General features: G+C 41.2%; 1 protein-coding gene across 1 annotated transcript; it reads right to left on the bottom strand.

The window, feature by feature from the left end:
* Positions 1-894: 894 nt before the first annotated feature.
* On the bottom strand, positions 895-26,968 carry usp12b (ubiquitin specific peptidase 12b). Its single transcript, XM_082528061.1, has 10 exons — positions 26,786-26,968; positions 22,028-22,108; positions 21,725-21,808; positions 20,585-20,714; positions 19,751-20,040; positions 18,590-18,666; positions 18,412-18,495; positions 15,749-15,946; positions 12,706-12,784; positions 895-8,023 (listed from the first exon to the last, which is right to left on the bottom strand). The coding sequence occupies exons 1-10, from the start codon at positions 26,831-26,833 to the stop codon at positions 7,922-7,924; spliced, it is 1,173 nt and encodes a 390-aa protein (XP_082384187.1). The 5' UTR covers positions 26,834-26,968; the 3' UTR covers positions 895-7,921.
* Between the last annotated feature and the right edge of the window lie 612 nt (positions 26,969-27,580).

Genomic DNA, 27,580 nt, shown 5'->3' with positions numbered 1-27,580 from the left:
GAGGACAAATATGCCTCTCAAGCAGGCAACAAACAACCTCAAGTCTCAGGAGGTTAATTTTGTACAGCAACAAGTACAAATATTAAACAAACTGCAGTTCAATCAAAATGCGCCTAATATTTTGGCAGGAATGATGACAGTCACGGTAGACTGGCACAAACAACTGATTGCAGGTAAATAGTTGTTTTCTGAGCTTCTACAGCAAAAGCTTCTTTTTTTTAAATAAATAGTCCCTTTAACCTTTCAAGCATCTTTTTCTTAAATACTTCAGTGGAATTTATTTATTTTTTAATTTTTCAAGTTTTTCACTGTGCATCCGTTTTTAGTTTTTTTTTAAAACCACATCATCAGAATCCTCCATTTATATCGACTTTAAATATGGACAGCGCTTGTAGAGCACTCGAGCAACCTCTCATTTCTGCATTTTTTGCTTCCAAGGAGCCAGACTGTCTTGTAATTTTTTTAAAGTGGTCTTGGGCATCAGTTCGCAGGCTTTCTGAAGGTCTGTTAAGAGTTCTCTTTGGACCTGCTTTGTTACCCATTTCCAGTCCAGTCCTTGTACCTGACCATTTTCAGAGTAATACATTTATTTATCTCTTAAACACTGATCTACGAAGCATGAAAGGTCTCCTAATGGACCACTGCTGTGTCTACTCATTACAGTCAACTTAGCAAAGAGCCATCTTAACCAATTTTAGTTACTCATCCTGAAAAGATCCAACTCATTAGATTACGAGCATCTAGCTGCTACTTACCCTCTTAATTTCTGTTCAACCAGCAAAGATGCGATTATGTTTTTCACACAGCTGCATTACCTCCTATTTTCTGCATGTATGTTTAAAAAAACGAGACGCTATAGTCAAACATTCTCAATGAAAGAGACTGAGAGCAGAGTTGAGTTATCATCAAAACCAGTTTGTGTTTTATTTCGAACAGTTTAGACACCATCAGAACCAGCCGTCATTCCCAAACTTCACTGCATCTCCACGGATTCAGAATGAACGTCAGACAGCAGCAGCCCCACAAATACAAACACCGAGAGGACAACCTGGTTACTGGTCCTTCAGATCAGTCTGTAGTCGCAGACTCTGCATGAACAAAAAACCCTCCTGTGTTCAGCTGGTACAAAAATATGCAACCATTTAAAAAGCAGATTCCCTTACTTGTGTTTACCTGACCTTCATTTTAACAGTGTTGGTCTCGGTGAGGCTGCTGCTACTTTGCACACTAAAAACATACATTAGAGGAGTGTTAATGATGCATTCAGTCACTGTATGTCCGTCACATACTGGGTTAAACACATTTATTTGGCAAGACTGAAAAGGGGAGTGATGTGGACGACCAAACGCTCTGAAGAGACAACTGTTAAAGGAAAAATCCACCTGTAGCTGTCCGTCGGTGCTTCTGACTCCTCCCCCACACCAACAAAAGCTGTTGCATTTCATCAATTTCCCATAATGCTGTTCAAAAAGCACACAGGGGATGCTTGACTGCTGCCTTCTGTTACTCGCTGACGTATATGCTTAATTTTAGATTAATAAAATCTATAAAACAATAAAAGCAATAATAAAAATGACCAGATGAAAATATTTCTCTAAAAGGAACTTTTTATATTTTAGGGTGCAAAAACTGGCCTCTGTCTCTCCACTTCTTTTCTTCTGACAATATTTTAATACTCTTGGAATTGAAGGTGTAGCTCCAAGGTTTCCACTCTTTGCTGATGACATTTTATTTTACAGTGCTTAACAAATTTATTAGACTACCACCGAATGTAAGGGTTAAGCCACAGCTGCTGTATTTTTACGTGTCTGTAAATTTGAGTATAAAAACAAGAATTCAGTTTGTTTTCTGCCTATTAAATATAAATATACAAGTTTTTAAGATATTTCTTCAAAACTTTGACAGGTGTTTTACTTCTTGCAAATGCTTTGGTTGGTTTTGGTTTGCATGGAAGAAGCCAACTTGTTTGCAAACATTTGCCAACTATTTGCAGAATGATAGTGAAACGGAGAATGGTCATCTTCAAAGTTGACTGGATTTGCTTATGGAAACATGTCAGTTTCAGGACATAAGGCACAGCTTTAACTTTCAAGGTGAACAATGGTTGCACACTTTTTCCAGTTAGTGATTGCAAATAGACGGCCATATTTTGTGCAACCACGGCAATCTGCCAAACCCAACGCAATAACAAAGTGGTTTTTGGTGTAATAATCTCTTTGTGACCGATTTCACCCATCGACAGCCGGCAAACTCCAGCAACCACTCCCACATCTTAGCTAAAAAGCTCCACATTACCTAAGATGTGGAGAACTTTTGCATTAGACATAATAACGGCATCTGCAATATCTATAAATTTCTGCTGTCAAGCATGTAAATGTGAAAGTTAAATATAGTGAAACCTTTGCAGTGGAACTACTTGAAGCTCAATACTAATATATACCATCTCCCTCAGTTTCTCTCAATCCAGTATAGTCGTTTTTCTGTCTTCTTATAAACATTGATCATCATTAGAACTCAAACACAATCAGGACAACACAAAATGAAACAAACACCAACACCAGCTGCTGATTTATTTTAATCCTTTATGTAACCTAAAGTGGATTTTTCCTTTAACACTGTGATCGCATATCAGGTTTTGGACAGTCATGTATTTTTTTGCACACCAACATCTAATAAGAGAATGTCTATAAAGTGAGTGTATGTTAATAAACTCACAGCTCCATTGTGACCATTCCATATATTTGGGTTTGTTTGTTTTGGTCTGCCCGGTGTGCCAGATGGGTGGGGTTTGCAATTTTTAAAGCACCAGGCAGATTGAAGACATCAACCATAAGAAAGGTATCTTTGAGAGATAACGTACACTAATATTCTCGATCTAGATTTGTTGATTATTCCAAGCAAGCAATTATTTATATTCCAATAATAACATCTGTATTTATGTACACATCTCTCACTTCACACTCCCCAAATTAGATCAAAATAAATCCTCAGATTTCCAGAGCTGCCTCAGCAGACAATCAAAATTAGTAAAATACATAAAAATAAAAACAATGCAGAACATCAAAGGAAAAAACGTTAACATGGACATTCATAATAATAATAATAATAATATTTAAATAAAAAGAGCCTTGCTTCAACATAAGCATCCAACACATTGTTTCAATGAATTCTGGTTCTCATATTTAAAATAAAAAGAAAGGCTTCCAGCTGAATCTGTGGACTTCCATCTCCCTAATAATGTGCTTTTGTGCTTGTCTGTGTTTATTTACATCTTGAGTACACCTACACTTTGTTTATTTAAAAAAAAAAGAAAAGGAATAAAAACAATATAAACATCATTTGGTATGTATGAACGCAACTTAAAGAGTCCACAGATTCTGTTGGTGTTTCAAGTCATTTGCAGCCAAAAACGACTTTCTTCAGCTGTCCGAAAGTTATAAAACTACTAAGCCCCCAAGAAAAAACGAAACATAAAAATTGCGCAACACTTTCCTTTAATGTAGATTACTTCCTTTAAGTTGATTAGTTAAAGAGCAGCACAGACGTGAAAGAGATATAGTGTTGACTTTGAACCTTCGACTCATTGAGTGAAGTGCTTCGGATGCATCGTCAAGGAAGTCGCTCGATCTCCTCCCAGTCGTTTACACAGATTTGAGAACTTTGAGCCAAATGAGGTATTTGTTGAGTTAAACTGTTTGTAGTTGTAGTTTTATGTAACATAAATGGACAGAATGACTTCGGAAGAGGCTGACAGTGATTTAACTTTACCCACCCGATCTAGATTGGTCATATTGCTATTACCTTGAAACCAAGATAACTTGATCGGTTGGATAACCCATATTTTGCAGGATTCTGCAACATCCGGAGCTAACAGACACACGTCAGCTTTATACTGAGGAAATATAATATAGGCGCTGCTGAAAGCAACTTTATGCAAACTAGACAGGCTAAATCTCACCTAAACCTAACCAGTGTGCAACAAAGGTCCATATTGGGTGAAAAACAGGGTCTCCTCCTTCGCACTGTATTTGTGTTCAACATGGCCATTATAGCATTAGAGCACCAAAGCTAGAGGACACCTGGTGTGTAAAGGATGCATCTGGATGAGAATGCGTTGGAAAAAGCAGGTTAAGGCCAGGGCTCTGGCTGCACGACGTCCAACTTTAAACTTTCTCATGCTGGCAGAACTAAGAGAAAGGCTTATGCAACAAAGAGAGCGAAATCCACAAGCTCACATTATTTTGTAACATATTTTGGCTGCTCTGTGTTACGGACATAAAACCTGAATGATGATAAAAAGTGTCACTTTTCAGAGCACTTAAATCACTCTCTGAAGAAATGAAAATTACTTTGCAGTATTTTGGGGGATGTGATACGCCTTCAAGACTCAACCTGAATTCCCTTACATTTGTTTACTTTTTACCTCTGGGAGTCAGGGCTTTGTGCCAGGTTGTGGTAAAGTGAAAACACTGTACAGCCACAAGCATGAATGCTGTTACTTTCACTAAATTGCACGATTGAAGGACAAAATGACAAGTTTTCTGACAAATATTTAAAAGTGCTTTTCAGTTTTAAAAGCGGAGACAGCGACTTCACCGTATTGCGATGCACCCAAAATCCACATGTCACAGGTCAAGCAGCAGCCCTATTTTTTATTTTTTTTTAAATTTGACTGTACATGTTAACATTCAAAACTCAACAGCTATATAATATAAACACCTTAAAGGCTGCATAGAGCTTTTTTTCCAAATCCGCTTTGCATCTGCTGTAGCTCTGTTACGAAGGAGTGATAGCATGGAGGCTTATCAGCTTAGGAGTGTAAAATATACAACAAAATAACTAAACTCGGGTTAAAAAAAAAAAGAAAAAAAGTGTAACTATATTTGGTTTGTGCAATTATTAAGAAAATAATGGAGGCGGAAAGGGTTAACCCACAGCTGGAAAGCGAGACCGAGGCTTTAAAAAGGCTTCTGCTTCTCCTCAGATCAACTCAATCAAACCCTGTTTGTAAGTTTTAATTCTGTTTCTCAAAGTTGGCAAGTTTAAGATCTTTAAATATTTGGTCTTCATCATACTAGAGAAACGCAGTAATTTGAAGACCTGAGTTCAAACACGCAGTCAGGTATGCAAGAAAATGTGTCAAACATGTTGTGACCCTTAAAATCTTATATTCCGAAAGTTTTATTTGGAAGCAACTGGAAGATGTGACGCTGGACTTTCAGACATTTTAAGGACAAGAAAGAAAAAAAAAAAAGAAGAAGAAAAAAAACCCCCACTTCTGTGTTCTGTGACTGTACTGGACACACAGCCCTAGAGACCAGCTGGCGGCATTTGGCAACCACTGGTTGCTAGGGAAAATTGTATGTTCCTAGATGGGTTGGCAAGTTGTTTGCTCTCAGTAGCTAGCATGGAACTGGTCCCAAAGAGGTATACGGCGCTGAACCGAATGCCCCCTTGCGATTTCTTTGGTTGCTAGCAGGTTGCCATGGTGACCGGTAGTTTGCATTAAAGGACTCAAAATACTCGACAGCAACTGCAAAATGTGTGACGCAAACTGGAAAACCGAGACCTTTAAAGTCAAATATCGATAAAGCGACCACAAGTTGGAGGTTTTGGATGCAGTACCCTGGCAAAAGCAAGCAACCACTTGCCAACTGGTTGGAGGATAAACTTTTGGTCACCAGATAATCACCGACCTGTCTGTAGGCCTGTGTGACTGAAGCCTTGCCAATCAGAATTCAGCACCACTAAGACGGCAGCAGAGCCTGTCAGCAGTTTTAAGATGAATCTGTAGTAAAGAAAGCTTGAAAAAGTTCTAAATGCAAAAGGTGTCTCTCAGGTTTCTAACCCCTAATGGGGGGGTCGACCCTTTGGAAGTAGTTGTTGTTTTTAGACATGAATAAGTGCAGTTTCTTCCTTAAAGCTGAGAAGACCAACATCACCGAGAATCTACACAAACACATTCATCTGTAATATCATCTGAAATTAGAAGAGAGAAAGTAAACATAAATCGTGGTTATATTTATGAATTTTACTATGTAACCCACTTTTACCCCTCTAAAGGAAGACTGCAGTTAATCATTTTTTGTCTAACCTACCTACATATGCAAGTTTTACTTTTTTCTTTTTTTTAACTAAGGAAGAAGAAATCCTGCCCAAAATTATCCAGTTATGTGATCACTTGAAGCACTACTTACTGGAATCACTAAACGCTCAGCTGATTAATTAGCTTCAATCAGCTGCCCAGAGTAGCGCTAACATTCAAGTAACTCAATTTAGCCCAGGCTGCAATTTAATGAGCATTTCAGAAACAGTAAGATAACCACGATGCAGCTCATCTCACAGGATGCTTCGCCCCTAAAGCTGAAGCTGCTGTTGATGCTGAGGAGGGGAAGCCATTTAAAAGCGGCCGAGACAAACATGCGAAAGAGACGGTCTTACTGCAATAAAATAAACCGTGTAGCCGAGCATCAGCGGATCACATCCGCAGACCTTTAGCATCACTCAGCGTTACCAAAGGCTGCAATTTACGATTCTGGAGTGGAAAACGTGTTATGTAAAAACCTGACTGCCTGCCAGAGCTGCAGCTGCACGAAAAACACTTAAGCCAGAGTCAAAATTGGCGTGGCTGAAACTGCGAGATGAACCAGCTGTAGAAGGGTAAAGGCGTGTGTGCGCAGAGAGGCATCCATAAGCACATGAGACAAACTCGACAAACTTCGACACTGCGTGTCGTGTAGTGTGTAAAGTGGATATCAGAGCTGACTTAAAGGAAAAAAAAGCACTAGTCTCATAGTGCGTCCCTTTAAAAAGAAAAAGAAAAAGTACAAATGTGCATATTGTGGCATCTTTAAAAAAGTCAGACATGTTACAACAACACATCCTCGAGAGCAAAGGAGCGTGTGCTTGCTGTCAAAACCATGAGAAGCTGGCATTTTAAAAATTAGCTTATGCTGTTGAAATACTTCCTTTGAGCTCTTTTCCCTCCCCCACTGTGGCACCACGAGTGGCTTTAGACACTCTAGACGCTCTGGAATCTAGAACAGGACTGTTGGTGATCCAAAGGATTGGATTAAAAAATATAACATGTGGCAAAGTATTCTTTTCTTTAAACAGGGTTGTTTAAAAAAATTATATAAGCTGCAAATTGTACTTTTGGTCAACGGGTTTCACTTTTTTCTCTTTATTTTTTTAGTTAAGAATTTTAAACCTGAAACAAAGAGCCTTACTCATGAGTGTGGGGAACATTTCAGCTCCATCAGCACCTCCCTGGTGGCTGGTTTCCATTTCAACCATCGCCTGTAACACTGCGCAGGACGCGATTGGCAAAACTTCACTATACAAAACACCGCAAACTATCATCCAAGCGCCGCGCTCACATTCAAGCCGTTCACTCACTACAGGTAGTGTCAGTGGTTTTGCTGTGACAGGTGGGACGTTAAAGGAATCTTTGGGGGAGTTGCGTGTCAGTGCAACAAGCCACAAAAAAGGCCGACTCGGACCTTAACCCCCCGACACCAGCTGCACCCAAAACAGCTGGTTATGCCGCATCATCTTCTCCTGCTCGTCCTCCACATGTCAGCCTCTTGGATTGGTCAGTCTGCCCACAGTGCAAAGCGAGTGTTGTGGAATCTGCCAGGGGGTGGGGGAGTGGGGGGGTTCTAGTGGATGTTTTTTTTTAAATATATTTTTAAGGTGCTCTGCTGCAGCAGTGTGGACACAGAGGATTTGAACGGTAATCCAGAAGGCTGTCACAAGACCTGCCGCACACGTCTCAACCCGTCCCGAGTGGCACTCCAGTGCAGCTCCGCCTACAGGAAATAAGCCTGGATACTTAAGTGAGGGCGGAGCAGGTGGCTGCCATAAGCCCCTCCCCCCTCTGTTGAGTGACAGTCTGTTGGGGACTTACGACCGCCTTGGTTCAGTCTCTCGACTGGTAGAACAGGATGTATCCTGACTCAGAGTTCTTGGAAATGTCCGAGGTCAGACCGTAGAACTCTTCGATCGCCTGCGCGTCAATTTTCTACGAGAGAAAACGACAACAGAGGTTAGAACCCGTATCAGGATACAGTAATAACCTGGATCTGGTTCTCCTTGTTTTTGCTTTCAAAGCAGTGTTAACGTCACTGGCCAATAGGTTTCCAACACCCCCAATAAACAAAAGACAATAACTAAATAAAAACTAATACAAGAGGACCGAAACCATGATGAAACAAGAGTATACACATGGACAAATGAGACGCTGTAACTCTCACCGGTTAAAACTTTGATACTTTATATTTTATTAAACTGAATCAAACTCAGCTGTAGTCTATTAAACTTAGCACAAGAATTTGTCTTCGTCAATGATTCCGACGGCCCCGTAAAATGAAAATGCAATGTCATATAACAGTTTTAAAAATATATATATCTTACAAAAAAGAAAGGAAAAAAAATATTTACGAAACTTATTCTGCAAAGTTACCTAATTTTAGGCATTTAAAAAAAAATAAATAAATAATAATAATAATTTGAATGATAGTTTCTTGCATTTTCTGACCATGATTTTTAGGGCACCTCTCCTCATTCATTTGGACAGAGGCTTCAAAATAACTATCCAAATATCTGCAAAGATGCACAAGTGGGAAGAAGAGTTTCTACGAGGATCCAGTCATAAAATGTGAGAATTAATAAAGTGCAGTTTAAAATGATCAATTTACTTGCGCCATTTTAGTAAATGTGTGCATAAATAAGGAACGAAGAAACAATATGTTTATATGGAAGGTTTTGTGTGCACAATTCTCAAAATGAATAAATAAATTACCATTTATTTATTTTATTGTACTGTTTTATTTATCTTCATTTTATCTTGTTTTCTGAATGTCACTTAAGCTTTTCTAGGGGTTTTTACATCTTTTGTTATTGGATGTCGTCTCTGAAAATTCGTTTTACATTTTCCACCGTGGTTGAAACATACCCTATTATAAGCACATCTAGTCTTGCTTATATTGATAATTGATGAATATTGTCTGGCTCCTATTCAATCCAGCAGTTTTCTGGGTTAAGTAAAGTTATGGGAGCTAGAAAACAAAAGCTGCACTTTTGGAGTGAAAGATATCGGCGTCATAATTGTAGAAAACTAAATAAGTTTGAGTTCCACGAGGAAACAGGCAAATGGCAGAAACAAGCAGCCAAAAAGGGATCAAAATAACTTATCAGAAAAAGACTTCAAGCTAAAATATAAAACAGAGAGAGGCATGCAGATTAAATCTCCACAAACCATAAAAAATAAGTTAATCTTTCTTCTCTGCAGACTCAGCAGAATCTTCCAGACCAGATGTCTGAGCGGGCCGAAGTCCCGCTGTAGTGGAAAAATACTGTGGAGTTTATATCAGTTTTAACCATCAGTCCCTGATGACTGACTGAGCTCTTTCCTGCAAACAGCAGGGTGATGTCTCCTACTGCCGAGGAGATTTAAAGCAAAATAAACCATTCTAACTGGGAAAATAACGTGTACGTTAGATATTTGATTTGGCTGAACTGCTACTGCGAATGCACAGAGAGGAGCACGTGTGTTTAAAATGACCTCCAAATGCTTGAAAGTATTTTCTAAAACACTAGCTGTGACCTCTCGTGCTATAATTTAACCAAATCAACGCCTGTGTGACTATATAAGGAAAAACCAAACATTACAAGCGTCATAAAAATGAATATTTTGGGGGCACAGGTGTCCTGAACTGCATTAAAGTATACTGTTTCACCTCATAAAGTGCACCCCGACTGTAGATGTGTTTTACATGCCTCGTTTTCTGTCTTTTTCTACCACCCCTTTAGTATAAGGCAGTAAGGCTGAGCAGCTTAAAACAGATGATTATATACAACTAGAACTTTATACTTTTTCCCTCCGATTATGCTAATTAACTGTGATACAACATGGATGTGGGTATATCCACAAAAAGCTGCTTGAAGCTACAGAAAACTACACAAATCTGTAAAATGGTAAAGTTAAAAACAAACACACACACACACACAATTAAAAAAAATAAGGACAAACTGCAGTTAGTTTTGTGGCTTTAAGTCATCGCTGTAGGTCAACCCAACAAACATAACAGTTTAAAAAAAATATTATATAAAATATATATTTTTATATATGTTGTTGTGTTTTATCCAACTTTCCTTGTGTTTTGTGTAATTTTGCAGCATTTTTCCATTTGTAGGTGTTTTGTTAAGCTGCAGTGCATGTGAACTCTCAGAGCCACCGTACAATAGTGTCAGTTATTCTTATCCAACTGTATAGAAAAGTCTTGCAACGGCTAACGCGAACCAATTCATTCAGCATCCAGTTGGAACTGATGTACAGTGTTGGGAAGGTTACTTTTAAAACTTATTCCACTACAGATTACATGCCCCAAAATCTTTTTTGTAACGTATTCTGTTACGCTACTCAATGAGAGTAACGTATTCTGAATACTTTGGATTACTTTGGATTGAAGGTTAATCGCCATACCAATACCAACTAGAGTTTTAAATACTAATAGATAATAGATATTAATGAGTAACAGTAGGTTAACATTAGGTAAGGCTGCACTTTTTGCAGCGACCTCGTATAGAAAACTATTGCGCGTATATAAAACAGGTCCGCAGCTCTGAACCGTAGCAAAGGGGCCTCTGGCTAATACGTCGGGTTCGTGTCGGGCTCGTAGCCAAAAACTAGCTTTACTTTGTTGTCTGGGTCAACTTTGCTAGCGAGAGACAGAGAGAGGCGTTGAAAGGCTGCTCCAACGGAACTTATTGATTCGGAGGAAAACACAAATATAGTGTAGTCGAGTCTTAATAGCTTACTTACAACCGGACTACACTGCCCATGAGGCTACATTCTTTAGGGCGATGCCTATAACACTCTGCCTACTGCCTTCATATTAAATCATTTTCTGAACAATAATTTTTAAAAATATTTCTCAGCAGAAATATTTCTGCTGAAAGGGCATAGCCTAATATATGAAACAGGAAAAGACTGCTGTGTAATCCCTTTATTTCAAAGTAACTGTATTCTAAATACCACCTCTTTAAACGCTAACTGTAACAGAATACAGTTACATACAAAAACAAAATACAGTACATATGCAGAGACCATTCTCACCAACTTCTACTGCAAACACAGTTCTTTTTCTCCCCCCCATAAGCAGGCTCCGAACACGACAGAAAGCCTATCCCATCTAGGGACGCAGCAAAATAAGCCTTTTCCTTGTAAATAACACTGTTAATAAAAATAACTACTCCTGACGTAGGTTATTTGAGAATTAATGAAGGACGCTAACACTGGCTGAGACTGTACATCTGCAGATCAGTGTCTCGTTTACCACTAACTACAGACTAAACGTCAGCAAGCTCTGGAACGCCTCATCGTGACGACTGCACAGCCAGCGAGCTGCTGATAGTTTGATTGCTGTGCCATACCTTTCCCTCTGGCATCAAGAAAGAAAAACATCAGACTGAAAGGTTACTTCGCTGAAACACAGCAGCACGCCGAAGCTTAGGCCGCGTGATGTGGCGGGCCGCCAGTGGCTAAAGAGCTACAGCAGGCCATCGGCTCACACTGCAAACTTAGCAGAGCTGCACTCCCTGTATGGCAGGGATATAGATGCTGGCAGATCTCCCTGTTTGGATTGATGGTTCATCAAAGTGTCACCATGTTATTTAATGTTTTTAAAGTGCTGCGTCTTTTCCTTGCTGACATGTCAGCTACTGAGATGACAGCGTGCTGAGTGGAGCTGGGAAACCGTTTAACGGGGGCTGAGCACTATCACGCTCCAAGGATGTCAGACTGTTGTTACTATGTAGACAGCCATGTTTTCCCTCCGCTGTCGCCACATCAGAGAGGAAAGCAGATGGTTTTGCAGCAGAAGCACACGGGTAATCAGCAGAACGGCAATTTCATGACAACCACACTCATCGGAGGGGGGGGGGGGGGGGGGGGGGGGAGTGAAATCATTAGCTGCTGTGTAAAAGTTCAAAATAACAGCCTCTATGTCTGCACCACCTGCTCAGAGACGGTGAAAATTAAAGGAGGAATGAGGGCTGGAGCACACAGAGAAGCAGTCTCTCATATTTGTAATGTAAAAAAAGTGCAGGTCATCTCAGTTTATAATACTACGACTGAGATGAGTAATGATTCAATTAAGAGAAGGTACACGTGACCATGAGCGAGAAAGGAGAAAGATAAATGTCCAATAAAAGCAGGTATGTTCTCATCTCTCATCTTTTTTCCTTAATGGACACTTTTATCCACCCGTCATCATTTATCCCCATCGCTAAACCCAATTTCAGCTCCTCATCAGGCTCAGGTATGCAGGTCGGCCCGCTGCAGGAAGTCCAGACAAAACATTCGGGAGAGCCAGGATAGACTGTGAGCCTGGAATTCCTGTCTGGTATTGGATTAGATGGGAAGCTTATGTGGAGATGGGAATTTTAATCTTTCAGTGGGTGCTCAGTCTGATGTGAGCTGAAACGCTGATGCTCAATTTAAACAGTTCACACTTGTTTTACCACCTTTAAACCGATCTGGTCTTTTTAAGGGGGTCTGTTAGACTCATTATGATCATTTCCAGCTCTGCAGTTTTATTGGCTACGATTAATGTGAGCATCTGCCACTGTAACAGCACAAAAAAAGAGAAAACTACTTATAGACGTCTGATTTCCTGTAAAATGCAGAAGATCGCTTCTCACCTCTACGATGTCGTCGTCAAACAGCAGCCAGAAGCCGTGGCTCTTGACGATGGTGATGTAGTGTCCGCGGTTTGGGCCGCTGCAGGGCACAGACACAGAGATGCATTAAGAAATAAGACAGCAGAGTCGTGATGATTCTCATCATCCTTACTGCCAGCGTGGTTTTGTTTTTGGTAGTGTTTGTGGGTCATTCTGTGTTAAACACGACAGCTGGAAAAGTTTTGAATGAATTCTGATAAAACTTTGTGGGGGTGTCGAGCAGGGTTATGTTAACAATCCATTACAATTCGGCTTACATCCAGTAAAGTCTTCAAGGTCTTCTTAATGATTTATTGGTGGCAAACTGACAAAAAGCCTGATAACTTGTAAGTGTGCTGTTTTTTTGTCAACATTTAAAAAAAACAAAATGCAACATTTGACCTCTGACCTCTCCTTCAAGGTCAATAGATTGACCTTCAGATCAAACTGATAATAAAGAAATAACAGAAAATTAGATCTATTTAAAACTATAGTATTACCTGTTGACTAAGTATTGTCAAGAGAATGAGCTCTCTGATTTGAAAAATGTGTAGTCTAAGAACATTATTACCTACTCCTACATAAACTCCTCATCCTATAAATACTATAAATTTTAAAGAAATTCTTCTTCTTCTTCGCAAAGTCAGAGATGGATTATTTTTTAAAAACTGGAAAAAAAAATCATTTATTGTGAAAATGTTTTGCTGTTTTTTGTTGTTTCACGTTGTCAAAAGAGACCAAAACATTGGTGATGAACCGACGCTGCTGTTAGAAAGATGTTCACATCCACACGCAGCACAGCACGAGACAGTCTTTGTGTTTATCCAGGACGTCTGTCCTCCTGAGGAAAGCTCCAGTGTTAGATTACATCTCATCAGCAGGAGGAACATAGTCGAGTGACTAATGACTCGCACATGCTCGCTTACACATCAGCTGACGTCAACTCATCGGCCGACCGGACTTAGCGAGCCAATGGACACCGATTCAAACAACGAGCGGCCCGAGGAGAACCGCAGCAATGCAGTGTTTACAGGGACACGTGGACTTATTTCCTCTTTATATCTTTATCCAATAAATATCTGATGAATGAGTTAATGAGCAAAGTATTTTCTAATTAAAAAAACCCGAATAACTTTAGGAATATTCCCTCTGTCCTCTGAAACAGAATCAAGAGACAAATTACTTAAAACCAGATGTTTCCAAACATATTTCCATATCCTTTTATTTAGTGCATAATTGCAGGTTTAAAAGAACTTTCTGTAAAATTTAAAACTGTTAAAAAACTCCAAAGTCAATTAAAACCATCATAAAAATGTGAGTAAACAGCAGCTGTGACTCAACACAAAAATATCTGTGTACTGTGTTGCAAAGATATCGACTGAAGATCAACTAGGCTGAACTTTGGGGCAACGCCAATTTCAACCACAAGATGGCGCAATGAGTTACTTGGTTAAATAAAGTTACCTTTATTTAACCAGGTAGCTGATTTTTATGCACAGTGGCAGCTTAAAGCATAAAGTAAAGCTTCTTGAGAGAAAGAATATCTCAAATTAAATAGCAGTGCGTTATGTGAAAACATCTACTGATATGCTGCCCCCTGGAGGTGAAGTGTTAATTAAATTTTGCTGTTAACAGAAAACCCAAGCCTCAACACATTAGATCAGGTACATACAGTCGATAAAGCTGATGTGGGTAGTACAAATTATAAATGTTTTACATTGTAACATCTGACACTACCGTAATACTACCAAGTGCATTTAACGTGATTGACCACACCACAGCTACCATAATGACATCCATCAGTGTTTGAAGTCGTGTTTTGAAGCCTTGAGGTGACCGTTTCCATGGTCGACATCTCGGTCTTTTAAAATTTGGCGTAATGAACAGCACGGTGGTTAACACCGTTGCCGCACAGCAGGAAGGTCCTGAGTTCAGGCTGAGGTCTTTCTGTGTGGATTTTGCATGTTCTCCCCATGTTTGCGTGGGTTCTCCCCAGGTACTCCCAAAGACATGCAGTTAGTTGGTTAGTTAATTGATCAATCTAAATTGCCCGTAGGTGTGAATGTGAGTGTGAATGGTTGTCTGTCTCTATGTGTTAGCCCTGTGACAGACTGGCAACCTGTCCAGGGTGTACCCCAGCTCTCGCCCTATGACAGCTGGGGCTCCAGCGCCCCCTGCGACCTTGAAAAGGATAAATGGAAGCGATTGGGTGGATTAATTGCACGCATGATGACTAATAATCCTATTTTTCTTAAATTTAAAATGGCCAAAATTATCAAAAAGTAACCTTCATATTTTATCCACTGACCTGAAAATGAGTGTTTACAGAGGTCAGGGCTGAGAGCAGTTTCTTCAACTGCAATTGAAAATAATGTTTAAACATTCTCTTTTATACCATCAGTATAACGTCTGGGTCATTGAAAGACTGAGAAAACAGCGAGGATTTAATGAGTGACAAGGGGAAAAAAAACAAAAAACCTTTCTGTTATTTTACATGGAAAAGCCCAATCGCATTATTCACTGGACACACCCTCACAAAAAACACAGTGGGATGATGATAAAGGTCGGCTTACGAAAGGTTACAAAACTGAAATGAAGCCTTATTTCCATCTGGTTCATAAGTAGAGTTCACATCAGAAGAAAGATCTGGAAACTGAAATGTCGGCAGTTTGTTGGAGCAAAATTTAAAAAAAAAATAAAAATAAAAAAAAGGTTGGGGGAGGGGTGCTATTTATATGCAATATAGAAACACTTAAAACTCTGATAAGTATTAAATGGTTTTATAATCATTCAGCAAATTACTCACATATAATGTGAACAATGTCTGCTCCTCGGACTGTTATGAAGACTAAATGACTCATTTCAACAAGACTGTTTACAAGCTTGATCTGCTCATTTTTAACCACATACAACACAAACTAGACTAGTTTGTGCTCTACTGCACGTCTTCCACTCATGCAGCTGCAAACATTCACATCAAGTTCAAGACAAAAAATTTAAAGTGAAATAAAACAATAAACTCTACCTGCCACAGTGCACGACGACAGCCACCAGGTCGTACAAACGATCCGGGTTGGTTGCGTCCCCGGACGTGTTGAAGAGGCGGAGCTCCAGGGGGAAGACAACGCGATAGGACAGTTTGGTGTAGCGGTGCAGCTGGTCCATGTATTTAAAGCGCTTTAGGTGGAGGGCGAGGATCATGGGTAGCTTCTTTACCCTCATCCTGAGTGAGAGAGATGAGAGAAATATTGATTTAAAATATATATATTTCAGAGCAGAAAAATCTTTATCTTTGAAGACTGAATTGTTGGATGAAAAAAAGAAAAGAAAAAAGAACCTTTTCATTTCGAAATTACAAAAAGCAGAAACACAAAAAAGTACGATCGATCTTTCCCCAACAAAAACCGAGAGGCTGAAAGCTTTCCACGCCAGTCCACAGACCTCCTGTCAGGAACGAGGAGCACGTTTTGTGTTCCTCCCCCTAATTTGGGAGAACCTTTTTCGTTTGTGCTGCTCTGCACGCTGCAGACGCTGGTGTCAGCATGGGCCTTTCAAGCTAATGGATGGTGCTTGGTGCACTTAGCGGGCTCTCAAAAACATTTGATGGTACGTATTTAAAAAAAACAAAACAAAACAAACAAACAAAACGTGGCGCCGTATGACGGACGCCATCGCGAGCAGAGAAGAAGACAAAAAGAAACTCATATCAAAGGGCAACACTGACAGAGGGACGTCCAGCTGCTGTTCAGTAGTTAATAATAGACTTCGCATTAGACTGACGCCCATGACGAACTTCTCAGAATGTAACAGGAAGGCAATGGTTGCTATAGCAACATCAGATGTGGTTTGTAGGGTACCGTCTAATGGAACAAATTTGTCCACTCAGAGAAACTTTCAAGTGGTTGTACTGCACTTACAGCTGTGTGACAGTTACAGGCTGTGATAACCGCTCCTACAGTCTGCAAAGCACTACAGCCCTGCACCGTCAGCGCCGGGTTTATCAAAACTCAAACATCAGTATTCATGGAAAACCAGTGTTTGGTCATCATGCAGTGAACAGAGTCAGCTGATAACATGCACGAGCTCATGCTTCAGCGATGATAGACTGATGTAACTCTGATGGAATAAAAACAAAGTGACTTGTCTTAGATTTTTACTGAACAAATTACAGTTTATTTAACCCTCTCAGGCTCAAATTAAACTTTTTGTTGCTAATGCACAACCAAGTCCTGCAGTGGTACTTCTGAGTAAAAAAAAAAAAAAAAAAAATCATAAAATATGTATGTGGGGTAATCAGGTTGTTAGTTTTTAACTGTTGCAAATTGGCAACGCCTGCCTCGAGAGGGTTAAAGACTGTCTGATACGTTTCAATTTTACGTGTAACAAAACCTCAAGCATGCCCCCAAGAGCTTCCGATTATGCCTGAAGGTGCTTCTAGCACCACTAAGAATATAACTAATTAAAATGTAAATTTAACTGCAGTTATGGCTCCCAACATCAATTACTTTTGAACAAGTTGGTTTTGTGGTTTCTAGAGATGTGCTTTTATCTCTTCTTTAACTGCACCATGTTTGATACGTGAGCTTGTGAGGCCGCTTTATCATCAGTGCTGGGTTTATTTCAGAGCTTAGCCAAGATGGAAAGTCTAGTAATGAGTGACAAACGTAGCTTTTCTTAAAAGTTCAACAAATGCGTGGCGTTTCAAAAGCTGCAATTATGATTTTCTGTCCGACTCGACCACCTCAGCGAGAGTTTTCCATGTCAACAAAATGCTTTATGTACTTGAGTCGCCACAGGTTGTGTACAAAAACAGAAGGAAAAAAAATTACAGCGAAATCTTGGATATGCTTAACACACACACGCACACACACTCAGGACACACTGAACTGCATAATGACTGCTCGCAGTGACCAGAGTGCCTGTCACACTCATAATCTGCCAAAAAAAAAAAAAAAAAAGCAAGTAGGATTTTTTGCACGACAACGACACAAGCCCACACACACACTCTCTTGAGTGCATCGCTGACACGCTCGCTAGCCGTGCTCCACATGACATGAAGCGCAAACGGTGGCTGGAAATAGCTGACGCGGTTATAAGGTGGAAAAGCAGGTGGTTAAAAGTTATGCTTTTGTCACTGGAAATAATGCTGTGCCACTAATATTTTACTGTAATGCTGCTGCTGGCACCTGATGGTAACAGTTCAGACTTCGACGTCGGCAGCATGTCGTCTATGGCAGCGGCTCATTGATAAAGGATGTAAAAGGCCCTGCAGTTACTTACATTCGGAAATGCTGCTGCCTGTGAGCAGCAATAGCTGACGAAACGTTCAGTATTTTCATCCTGCATCATCAGAAATGCCATCAATGTTCATTTACTTCACAATAAAGTAAAGAAACACATTTTTGGCACTTGTTTTTAATTTAGGGCCCGTCAGAGACCTTTTCATACTGGATTTCATTGTTTACATTAGCTTCTCTGCACCATCTGAAAACCTGCTGAGACCAGCAGATCCTACAGCATGAAATGTATGCACTTAACAATCAGGGGGAAAAGCCTTTGTGAAAGAGTTCCCTGGTAAGAGCTCTGTGTGCTATCTGAAGGTCAAGTAACAGAGCTGGTTTAAAGGCAGCAAAAACAAAAGGTGATGAAAGAAAATCAGAAAAGTCACGTGATGATGATGTCACTCACCTTTTCTGGGCTTCCTGTTTGCTGCGACACTGCTCGCAATAATACTTGTATTCACTGCATAATGTCTCTGTGTTACTGAAGCCCCTGATGAGCAGAAACAAACGCCGTCACTGAGATCAGCCAGCATCCTTTAATCGTTCTTTTATTTATTTATTGATCGCTAATAAATTCGGCGTACCTGAGACAGTGCGTGATCGACGTGTTCTGCTCCACATCCACAGACAGATCCAGGAAGTCCTCGTCTTTGCTGCTCACCTGAAACAAAAGCAAAGGGCGAACGCCCAAGGTCACATGGTGTGTCGTTATGACAACGGCATTAATGACCTGATCGGTTAAACGAGCAAAGTGGAAAATTAAGATAAAAATTAATACTCAGTGTCTCACACAGATTTTACCTGTAGTCAAGTCTAGAAGCCAGATTAATGGCTTGCTGAGAGCTGGGTCGAGTTTCCTGTGTTACAACAGGCTCTTCTTTTAAAACACCGCGCTAACATAGACTGAACGCAGGTCCAGACTTTTGGGTTAAAATCATCTGGAAGTGTGACGCTTTCACCGATTTGTTTATTTACAGCTTATTCTAAGTGTCATATTGATTCTATTTAATATGGGCAAGCTGTCAATCTGCACCTTACTGAAACCACTGATTGAACCACAACAGTTTGCAGTCATCACAAATAAACAGCAGCACTGAGCTTGGTGATAAAATATTTAACTTCAAAAGTTTATTTTGCCCCTCTGTGTGCTAATCTCATTTGCAATGCTGTTGCATTCTTCTGTTTCGTGTTCTTTGGAGATTTGACACTATTTTATAGTCATCTGATCATGTCTCTGACTGGAGGACGTGACACTCGGAGGGATTGTTTTGTGCAGAAGAAGAGTCATATAACCTGGGAAGGGTTTTCACATGAGCCCACAGGAAGCCCTGCTTTAACACAGAAATTTGATAACCCCCATCGTCATACTTCTTCACACCATCATCATCTCTGACTGGGGTTTCAGGTTTTAGAGAACCAGATAACACAAAGAAAGCCTGACTTTGAACTTGGACAATTAAGAATATGATTTGCTGAGACTGATTTTGGTGCTGGAGGCAGTCACAGATACACAAGACATGGGCCTTCACAAACACTCCAGAATACACACTCTGTGTTTGACAAGGGAACAATCAGGGAACAGTCTGGACTTCCTGGAAAACGTAACTACTATAGGATTTGGATGAGAGGGCCGTTCCTCCATAGACTTTACTTTAATTGACCATTAAAAAGAATTCAGGTTTAAAGTCACGCCCATCTTCTTATACTGATCTGCAGTTCAAACTCCGAGTACTCGAGCCACTCACAGCTTCACAGTTGAGGCAGCGCGTCTCGTTGGTCAGCGTTCCTTGGAAGATCTCGTGCACCCAGGTCTGCTGCGTCTCCTTCCCTCCTTCCACTTCTCCACCTCCTCCTCCTGATTCGCTACTGCCTCCTCCTACTCCCCCTCCTCCCACTCCTCCACCTCCATTCTGAACCAGTTTTCCGTTCTGCTGCCGCTCCTGGCTCTTCTCCTCCTGGAGAAGGTCAGCGATGGTGTTGAGAAGGTAGTTGAGGAATTCGTGGGCGTCCTGCTGCATGTAGTTGTCAAACAGCTCTGAGAGGAACAAAATAAAAATAGCAAGCAGAACGAAACATAAACAGAAAACATAAAGATATATAGAGGCGTGAGAATAGAGAAGTGGAAAGAGGAATATAGGAAATAACAGACGTGAGAAGAAAAGAGAACAAAGAATAAAGAGCAATCAGAATGCTGGCAATGAGAAATATAGCAAATCAGGAGCCTGTCGTCTTCTCCTACATCTGCTTTCCCCTTCAGGATCTGGCTGACAATTATATTTCTTCAGCTGCGATAACCCTCCCCTTCCTCTCATTCTTTTCCTTTCCCCACTCCATCTGCCTCATCCCCTTTCTCCCCCGCCAGCCTCAGCTGTGCTCGTCAATAGTGAGAGGAAGTGGGGTTAAAACAAGCGACTGACGGAGGAAAGTCTCGGATTTTACTTCGACTTTTTTTTCTTATTTCGTACACAAACAGCAGCTGCACAATCTGGCAGAGCTGCAGAGTCGAAGCGTTCGACCTCAATGAATATTCTTTCTGAAAAAAGAAAAAACAAAGTTCAGCATCATGCAGAGTCACTCACCATTTTCCTTTCTCAGCCGTGAGATGAATTTCTTGGGCGGGATAACGCCGACTTTCTTCTTCTGTGTGGCGATGCTGTTGAACAGGTCAGCCAAGCAGGTGAGCAGGGACTCTTTACGGCGAGGCTGCACCTGAAGAGAAGAAGACGGAGATAGTCAACGTTACGCTGTAAAAGCCTCAGCAACTCAGAGATAGTTTAACATTATCTTATGGTACTACACTAGCCTGAACCTTGATACTTGATCTACTCTATGGAAGTCAGGTTATGTGAACTATAGCAAAGAATGAATGAATCGTCAGTTAACCTAAATCTTTCAATGATGAGGATGTGCACATTCTGGACAGAGAGGAACGCTGGTTTGAGCGGGGGGGGGGCAAGGAGGCCATTTACAAGATAGACCATCTCTGAATCGAGGAGGGTACATCCTTCACTATCTTACATTACTGTGATTGCAGCCATTCCCCAACTCTCTCTAAATGTTGACAAACTAAGCAATCTTATGGCTCCATCACAACAGAGTCAAAAGAGGACGACAACTTCCTTGCAACTAGTTTGCTCCGTGATTTCACTGAATTTTAGTAGTTGGTTGCCCAGATGTGGAGTACACAACACTTGCAACCTCTGGACAGGCCCATGAGACTCTCATGGGATTAACTGCCAACGTGCAATTTAGTCAGTCTGCACTCATGAGGGCACTCATTGCTTGCGTCACATCTTTTTGCAATAGAGGACTTCACTCAGCTGTTTGAATTCTGGTTATGGTCCTACATAAAATCAAGGCTGTGGAGCCCCGGTGTAATTTTGCAGTTTGATAGCCGTCCTGCAGCAACTAAGTCAATATTTGTAAAGGAAGGCTTCTAAGAAATCCAGATCCAAATACAAATGAGTTCAAATAAGCTCAAATTAACACATTCAAAGAGGAAGTTGAGGCTATCAAATGGCTATAATGGTATACAAGATGAAAACCTATGAGAACCATTGCACCACAAACCAAGCACCAGATTTGGCTCAATTGAAACATCTGCTTTTTATGAAAACTTAAACGTGTAACTCTCTATCATATCAATATGGCATTTAGCTGTGTGTGCATTCTGTCAGGGCACCAGGTTTCATCTCAACAGTTCGTCTCTCATTACTTACCTTGTACGCCAGCACCTTCTCCCTGAACGGTCGACAGAAGTACAGAGCCTGCAGCACCGAGTTACAGTAGCAGGTGTTTCCAAACTAGAAAGAAAAAGGAACAGAGAGAAGGCCAGGGGATTTAGAGGAAGGCACATTTTCTGCTCGTTTACACCAAATAAGCCACAGCAGTGCTAAAGAAGTGGCCTGACAACTAAACATCCGGTGTGAATCTTCAAACAGACGAACATGATTAGTAGCTGCTGGCTGTGCTCTGCAGTCTGCAGCAGGTAAACAGGTGCACGGCCACCACCAGATACTTACATTAACCAAGCCAAAGTAGTGTTCATTTACGGGAAACTGTTCCGGTCCAATCTCCTTTTCCAAGGCAGAGGCATTGGCGCCCTGCAAGCAAAGAATTAAAACAAGGAAAAGAATGACTGTTTTATTTATTTTTTCCTGAACATTTTCATATTATTTTGGATGTGTAACAACTTGCAGTCAGTGTTTTTGTTTTAATGAAAAATGATCCATTAAAAACTTCCTTTGTCCTAATTTCCTCCTCAAAGTTTCCAGTTTTTCCTGCTCTGTTTTCTCTCTGCTCTGTTGGACTTTCAGCCATCTGCTTGCTGCAGCTTTGTTTTTCACTTCACATCCTCGGTTTCTGCATTTTATTTTCCTCTGCACACTGACGAGCCCCATTAATCACATCTACATATATGTAACCGTTTAAAAACATGCTGAAAAGCAATTTTATTGATACCCAAAATGTGAAAGCTGACTAAAGTGAGGGCAACACATTCCGTCAATCTAGAGGGATAGTGTTGCATGACTTGAACATAACCTGCTGCGGTCCAGTTTATGTGTTCAGCATTAGTTACCATGGCGATCTAGCCAGGTAAAAAGAGAAGATGCCTTCTTGACACCGAGAACTCGGGACTTTAGGCTCAAAGACACAGACACATGACCACAATTATTCCCAATGTGTGCAAAAAGTTAGCAGTCTCGTTTCCTCTGAAGTATTTGTTACACAGACTGGGCCGCCCAGGTCGTCAAAGCAACTTTTATTCATCAAGATAGCAGTCTTATTTTATTGCCATCAGTTTGTGACTGAACGGGGGCGAGTTGACCCTTGGACTGATTGTGTCACAGCTGCTCAAAACTTAACGTCAGTTAACAAACTAGTGCAAACGAGTCTGATCGGAACGTCACAGATTTAAGGCAGAAATTTAAAACATTTTTAAAAATCCCTCCACGAATTGTGACGTAGCTTCTGCAACGACAACTTGACCACAAAAATGACACAAGCTCATGGCAGCATAACCAGAACAAAACCAGCTGCAAACTGGTCGAGTCAAACCCACTACTGCACTGGCACAGCTGAATCAGGCCGACTGCTGTGTTTGTCAATTAGACAGCAAGAGTGACTGCCTGAATCTGACTGTTTGGAGACAAGTTGCCTAAAACCAGGAGACCTGCTGTGCAACTGCTCTGTGACTGTGGTGACCCGCAAGCTGAGGGTGTTCCACACCTCTGGTCGCTAGAACTATTTTCAATTGCTGAGCAACCACCGATTTCTATTGTTGCAACGAGGCTGTAGCCCTGTTTTTATAGCTTTAACGTGACTGAAACATTAGTCCCACATTGATTAATCCCACAATTAATCAAATTTGAACCCCCATCGTCATCAGGCCATAACTGGACCCTACAGAGGTCACACAGGTAGTCTTATTCCTCCAGGTCGGCCATTGCGAGAATGAGCACTTCCAGAGCTACAAAATGACCTCCAGCAGAATGTGAATGTCTCTCACCAAACAATCAGAAACAGACTTCATGAGGGTGGCCTGAGAGCCTGACGTCCTTACACAACTCTACCACCCCACAGTTTTCTGTAGGTCGATCCTGATGTGGCATCCTTCCATTCCTCACACATTACCCAGTCCATATCATATTATAGATATTCAACATGACTTTTTCCCCCCCGTTGAGAGCTGAGCTGTTTTCTTTGCAGTGCATTTTGCTTCTATACTTCCACTCAGGGCAAGCCTGCAAAGAAGCTTAAAGTAACATAACATAAAGTGAAAGCACTGCCCTGTTGATTTTGTTTTGTGTTTGAGCTGCAGTAGAATAAATGTTTTTTAAAAGAAGCACTGCATTTATGTGAAGTGCATTTTGACAGATTCGTAGCACAGCGTGGATGTGAAAGCAGGGCTGTGTTTACATGACAGTGCAATAAAAACACTTCTGAATAACACTGACATATAACCCTGCAGTCCTGCTAGAAACCAAGGATTAAATTACACCAGCGGGGAGAAACAGTGCGAGGCGAGGGGCATGATGATGATGATGATGCTGCTAACGCTTTCTAAAGTCACAGACAAACACGACCCCCGAGCAGCACGGGGCTGTAAACAAAAACAAGCTCACTGATCTCAGAAAGGCAAACAAAGACGACAGCAAACATCTGCGTGCAGAGTGAGACGGTCTAAGCGTGCTCTGAAATCACACATTTTAATTAACTCGTGCTTTCTTTTTTTGGGTTATGCCGATTCTGAAACGAGCTGCACTTCCTGCACTGGTGGAAATGAAAGTTGAAGTGAAGTCGGGGCAGCACGAAAGGCTGTTAGAAAACAGCGCGAGTGGAAACTCTTAAGTGGCTGTTTTGTCAGACACCGATCGGGTTTGTTAATCATGACGATCGGTCGGGAGGATGCTAGGAAAGCATTAGTCTGTCTGCCCTTTCCTGCCCCCGTGCTCCGAAATAACTCGAGTCCACGAGACGAGCCGCGTCTGCTGCGTTTTAAAAGAAAATGAAGCTTCTTTCCTTTATTTCTGCGGATTTTTTTTGTAATCTTCCCAGCTCAAAATTAGTGTTTGAGTGGTGACCAGGCATGTAAGCATGACTGATCGGAATGTAACTTTGGGAATGAGTGTGTAATAACGGGTTTTATCTGCTCCCATCTTTTCTTATAAAGCGTGACAACGAGACTCATTTCTTCTGTCTCTCCTCAAAGTTCACACTGAACTACAAATATATCGATATCTACTTACTAGACCTCAAGCAGCTGCTCTCCCTGAATACACTTTTAAGGTGGTTTAAGTTGGACCAGGGTCCTGTACTACCAAACAGTGCAACAATCCGAGTAACGTTATTTACTTACTATTGACAAGTCAGCAGGCGGTCATGGCATATCTGTTAATCTCTAATCTCGAACTATCTGTTACCATAGTGATGTAGGCTAACCCAGGGTTAACCCTGGTACTTTTTTTTTTTTATTGAAATCTCAGTAAACTAAACTGAAACTTTACAGTTTGGTTCAGTTATTACTAACCCTGTTTGTTGAGGTTTTAGGCTTCATCGCGTGGAGCTTAGCTGTGTGCATGTTCATGCGTGTTACTAGTCTACGCAACTGCCATGGATTGGACAGGATTTTTTTTTTTTTTAAATCTCACACCATATTATCCTGGTTCAGTTAAGGTTAGATTAAATAATTATTTTTCTTTTGAAATTTCCCGATACTCTGGCCACATAGTGCTACTCTCAGCTGCTCCCTTATTCACAATTAGGCCTCTGTAGCCTTGCATGTTAATTTGGCTGATTTTCCCCCCCCCAATGGACGCACAGCCACAGAGGGGGATTTATGGTCCCTCTTTGGATCAAACCAGAGGATCTTTTGCTTGTCAGGTGAATGTGTAAATAATAAGTAATTTAAGCTTCTACTTTTAAAAATACAAATCCACCTTCGATGGAAGCAAAGGCAGTTTGTTTCAAAGATGCACTTCACTGCTCTGTTGTGGAAACACCAACGCTCTGAACCCTGCAAAGGTCCTCCGCCTCACACGTCAAAGGCAGACGAACGCTTGAATTCGGCCGTGCCCCGCTGTGGCTTGTGCAGCTTTTGTTTGTGGCTTTCGCACTTTCCATACGACCAAATCAACTTTCTGTGGAAACAAGCACCATCCGGCCAGCACCTCGTAGCCCGCAAAGGTAGCAGAGACGAATCAAACTATTTTTTTTTCCTGTCTCGTAGATGCTGGGCTGTTACAAAACACTGGATAAGAGCTTACACACGGGAACAACAAATGACTGACAAAGACTGCAGCAGGCTTCTCCAAAGCATCTGTATCACCATCTGTCCTCCTCTGAAAGGTGCAGCACATGCAAACAGGACAAGTTACAGTCAGAGGTTAAGCTTGAAGCAAACGCAGAGCTGGTCACATTAACAGGAAACCAGGCAGTGTTAATGTCTCACGTTTTCACCTACAGCTTCTCTTTAACGAGTGGAGTGTGTCTGGGGAAATCTTATTTAACTCCTTACAAAGCATTACATGTGCAAACGTAAACATGGCTCCAGATCTGATAAAGAGGGCGGTATAAAAAAAGCAAAAAGAAAATGCACAGTCACTCCCAACAACTTTGGTTTCCTTTAAACTGTCCGGACTCTTCTGCCTTGTTGAAGGCTTCTTTATTTTTTTTTATAGAAGTAAAGCCAAACTATTAGCAGGTTCACGGTGGGGGTTGGGGGGCATCCAGGGTGTATCCCATGACAGGAACTGCTGGAAATTTTCCACCAGTTACACATGAACAGGCAGCAGTCAGCTGGCTGAGCTGTTTACATCCGCCCATTGTCTGCCTATCACACCTTTGACTTACATACGCAATGGTACAACAACAACTTTGTCATTTTGAAGGCCCGTAAATTTTATCCAGCCGAGTCCAGAGACTGCTGCCGTGAGAGCTAGCATGCTAGGCTAGCTAGTTTTCGCCCTTCTCCGCGTAAACAAACCGAGGCTGGCTGTTAAAACACGCTTTGTTTCCCCGTGAAGCTCCTCTCCCTCTTTCCACACAGAGGTGCAGGATAAGTACTGGTAAACTGATGCTCCTCGCAGGCTCCACAACTTTCCCGAGAAACCCTGACTGACTGATGTTTTTTTCTTCTTTTAATTATGTTGTCCTGTCTGTGAGGTTAGCGAACAGGCTAGCGGAGCAGCTACTAGCCTAGCGTCCCTGGGAGGGGGGACCGGACAGAGGCGCAGCGTATTCACGCCCCGCGGATAAAGGCACCGGATTCGGCTTCTTACCATCGTACAAATCGAGGCGATCTTTCGGACTGTCATCAGTATTTCCATCCGTAAGCCGCCATGTTGGACCGAACCCCGATGGTGAAATAATCAGAGCCGCTGCGGCTGCAGAGTTCCGAAAGAGCTTTCTGCCCCTGTTTGATAAACCTGTCAGAGTACACGGACCGACAGAGGGAGCTTCCGGGGAGGGGGTTGATTTTCAAAATAAAATGGCTTAACGTATCCTTTACTGTTAAGCAGGTTTACAGGTGTGGTCAAAAGTTGTTTTTTTTTCTTGGGCATGAATTTCACTGGCCATTTGAAAGCTTTAAATAATGTATTTTAGAGCTGTTCTTTTTCCTATCATTGTACAGTACTAGCTAGCTATCAAGTTAGCTAGCTGCTAGACTCTATTGAGGGAAAATGAGGACAGTAGTAGGATAAAAAAATGGTACAGTCTACTAGAAATAACCACCATAGTTAGTAAAAGTAAGAGTGCCACAGGTACATAGCAGGGGCTTTATGCTGTGAGAGGGAGCGAAAATTGTATTTATAATAAAAACAAATAGAATAGTAAGACTGAGATTGTGCTAGATACTAGTGCAAATTGCATTCATAATAATATCAGGGCACTCCAGCTTCCCTGACTTCTAAAAACAAGAGTTGCATGCACAAATGTAAATTTATGTTGGATTCACTCAGATAGGCTGTGGTGTTTAAATGGTTGTTAGTTGGTGCTAAAGTGTGACAAGAAAATATCCTGCTACACTATTAAACCCACATCACCAGGTTGAACTGTTAACACAAGGCAGGATG

This window comes from Aulonocara stuartgranti (genome assembly GCF_965226115.1).
Source record: "Aulonocara stuartgranti genome assembly, chromosome: 3".
Classification (NCBI taxonomy): domain Eukaryota; kingdom Metazoa; phylum Chordata; class Actinopteri; order Cichliformes; family Cichlidae; genus Aulonocara; species Aulonocara stuartgranti.
The sequence above is the reverse complement of the archived record's forward strand: the minus strand, read 5'-3'. Positions and strand labels throughout refer to the sequence as shown.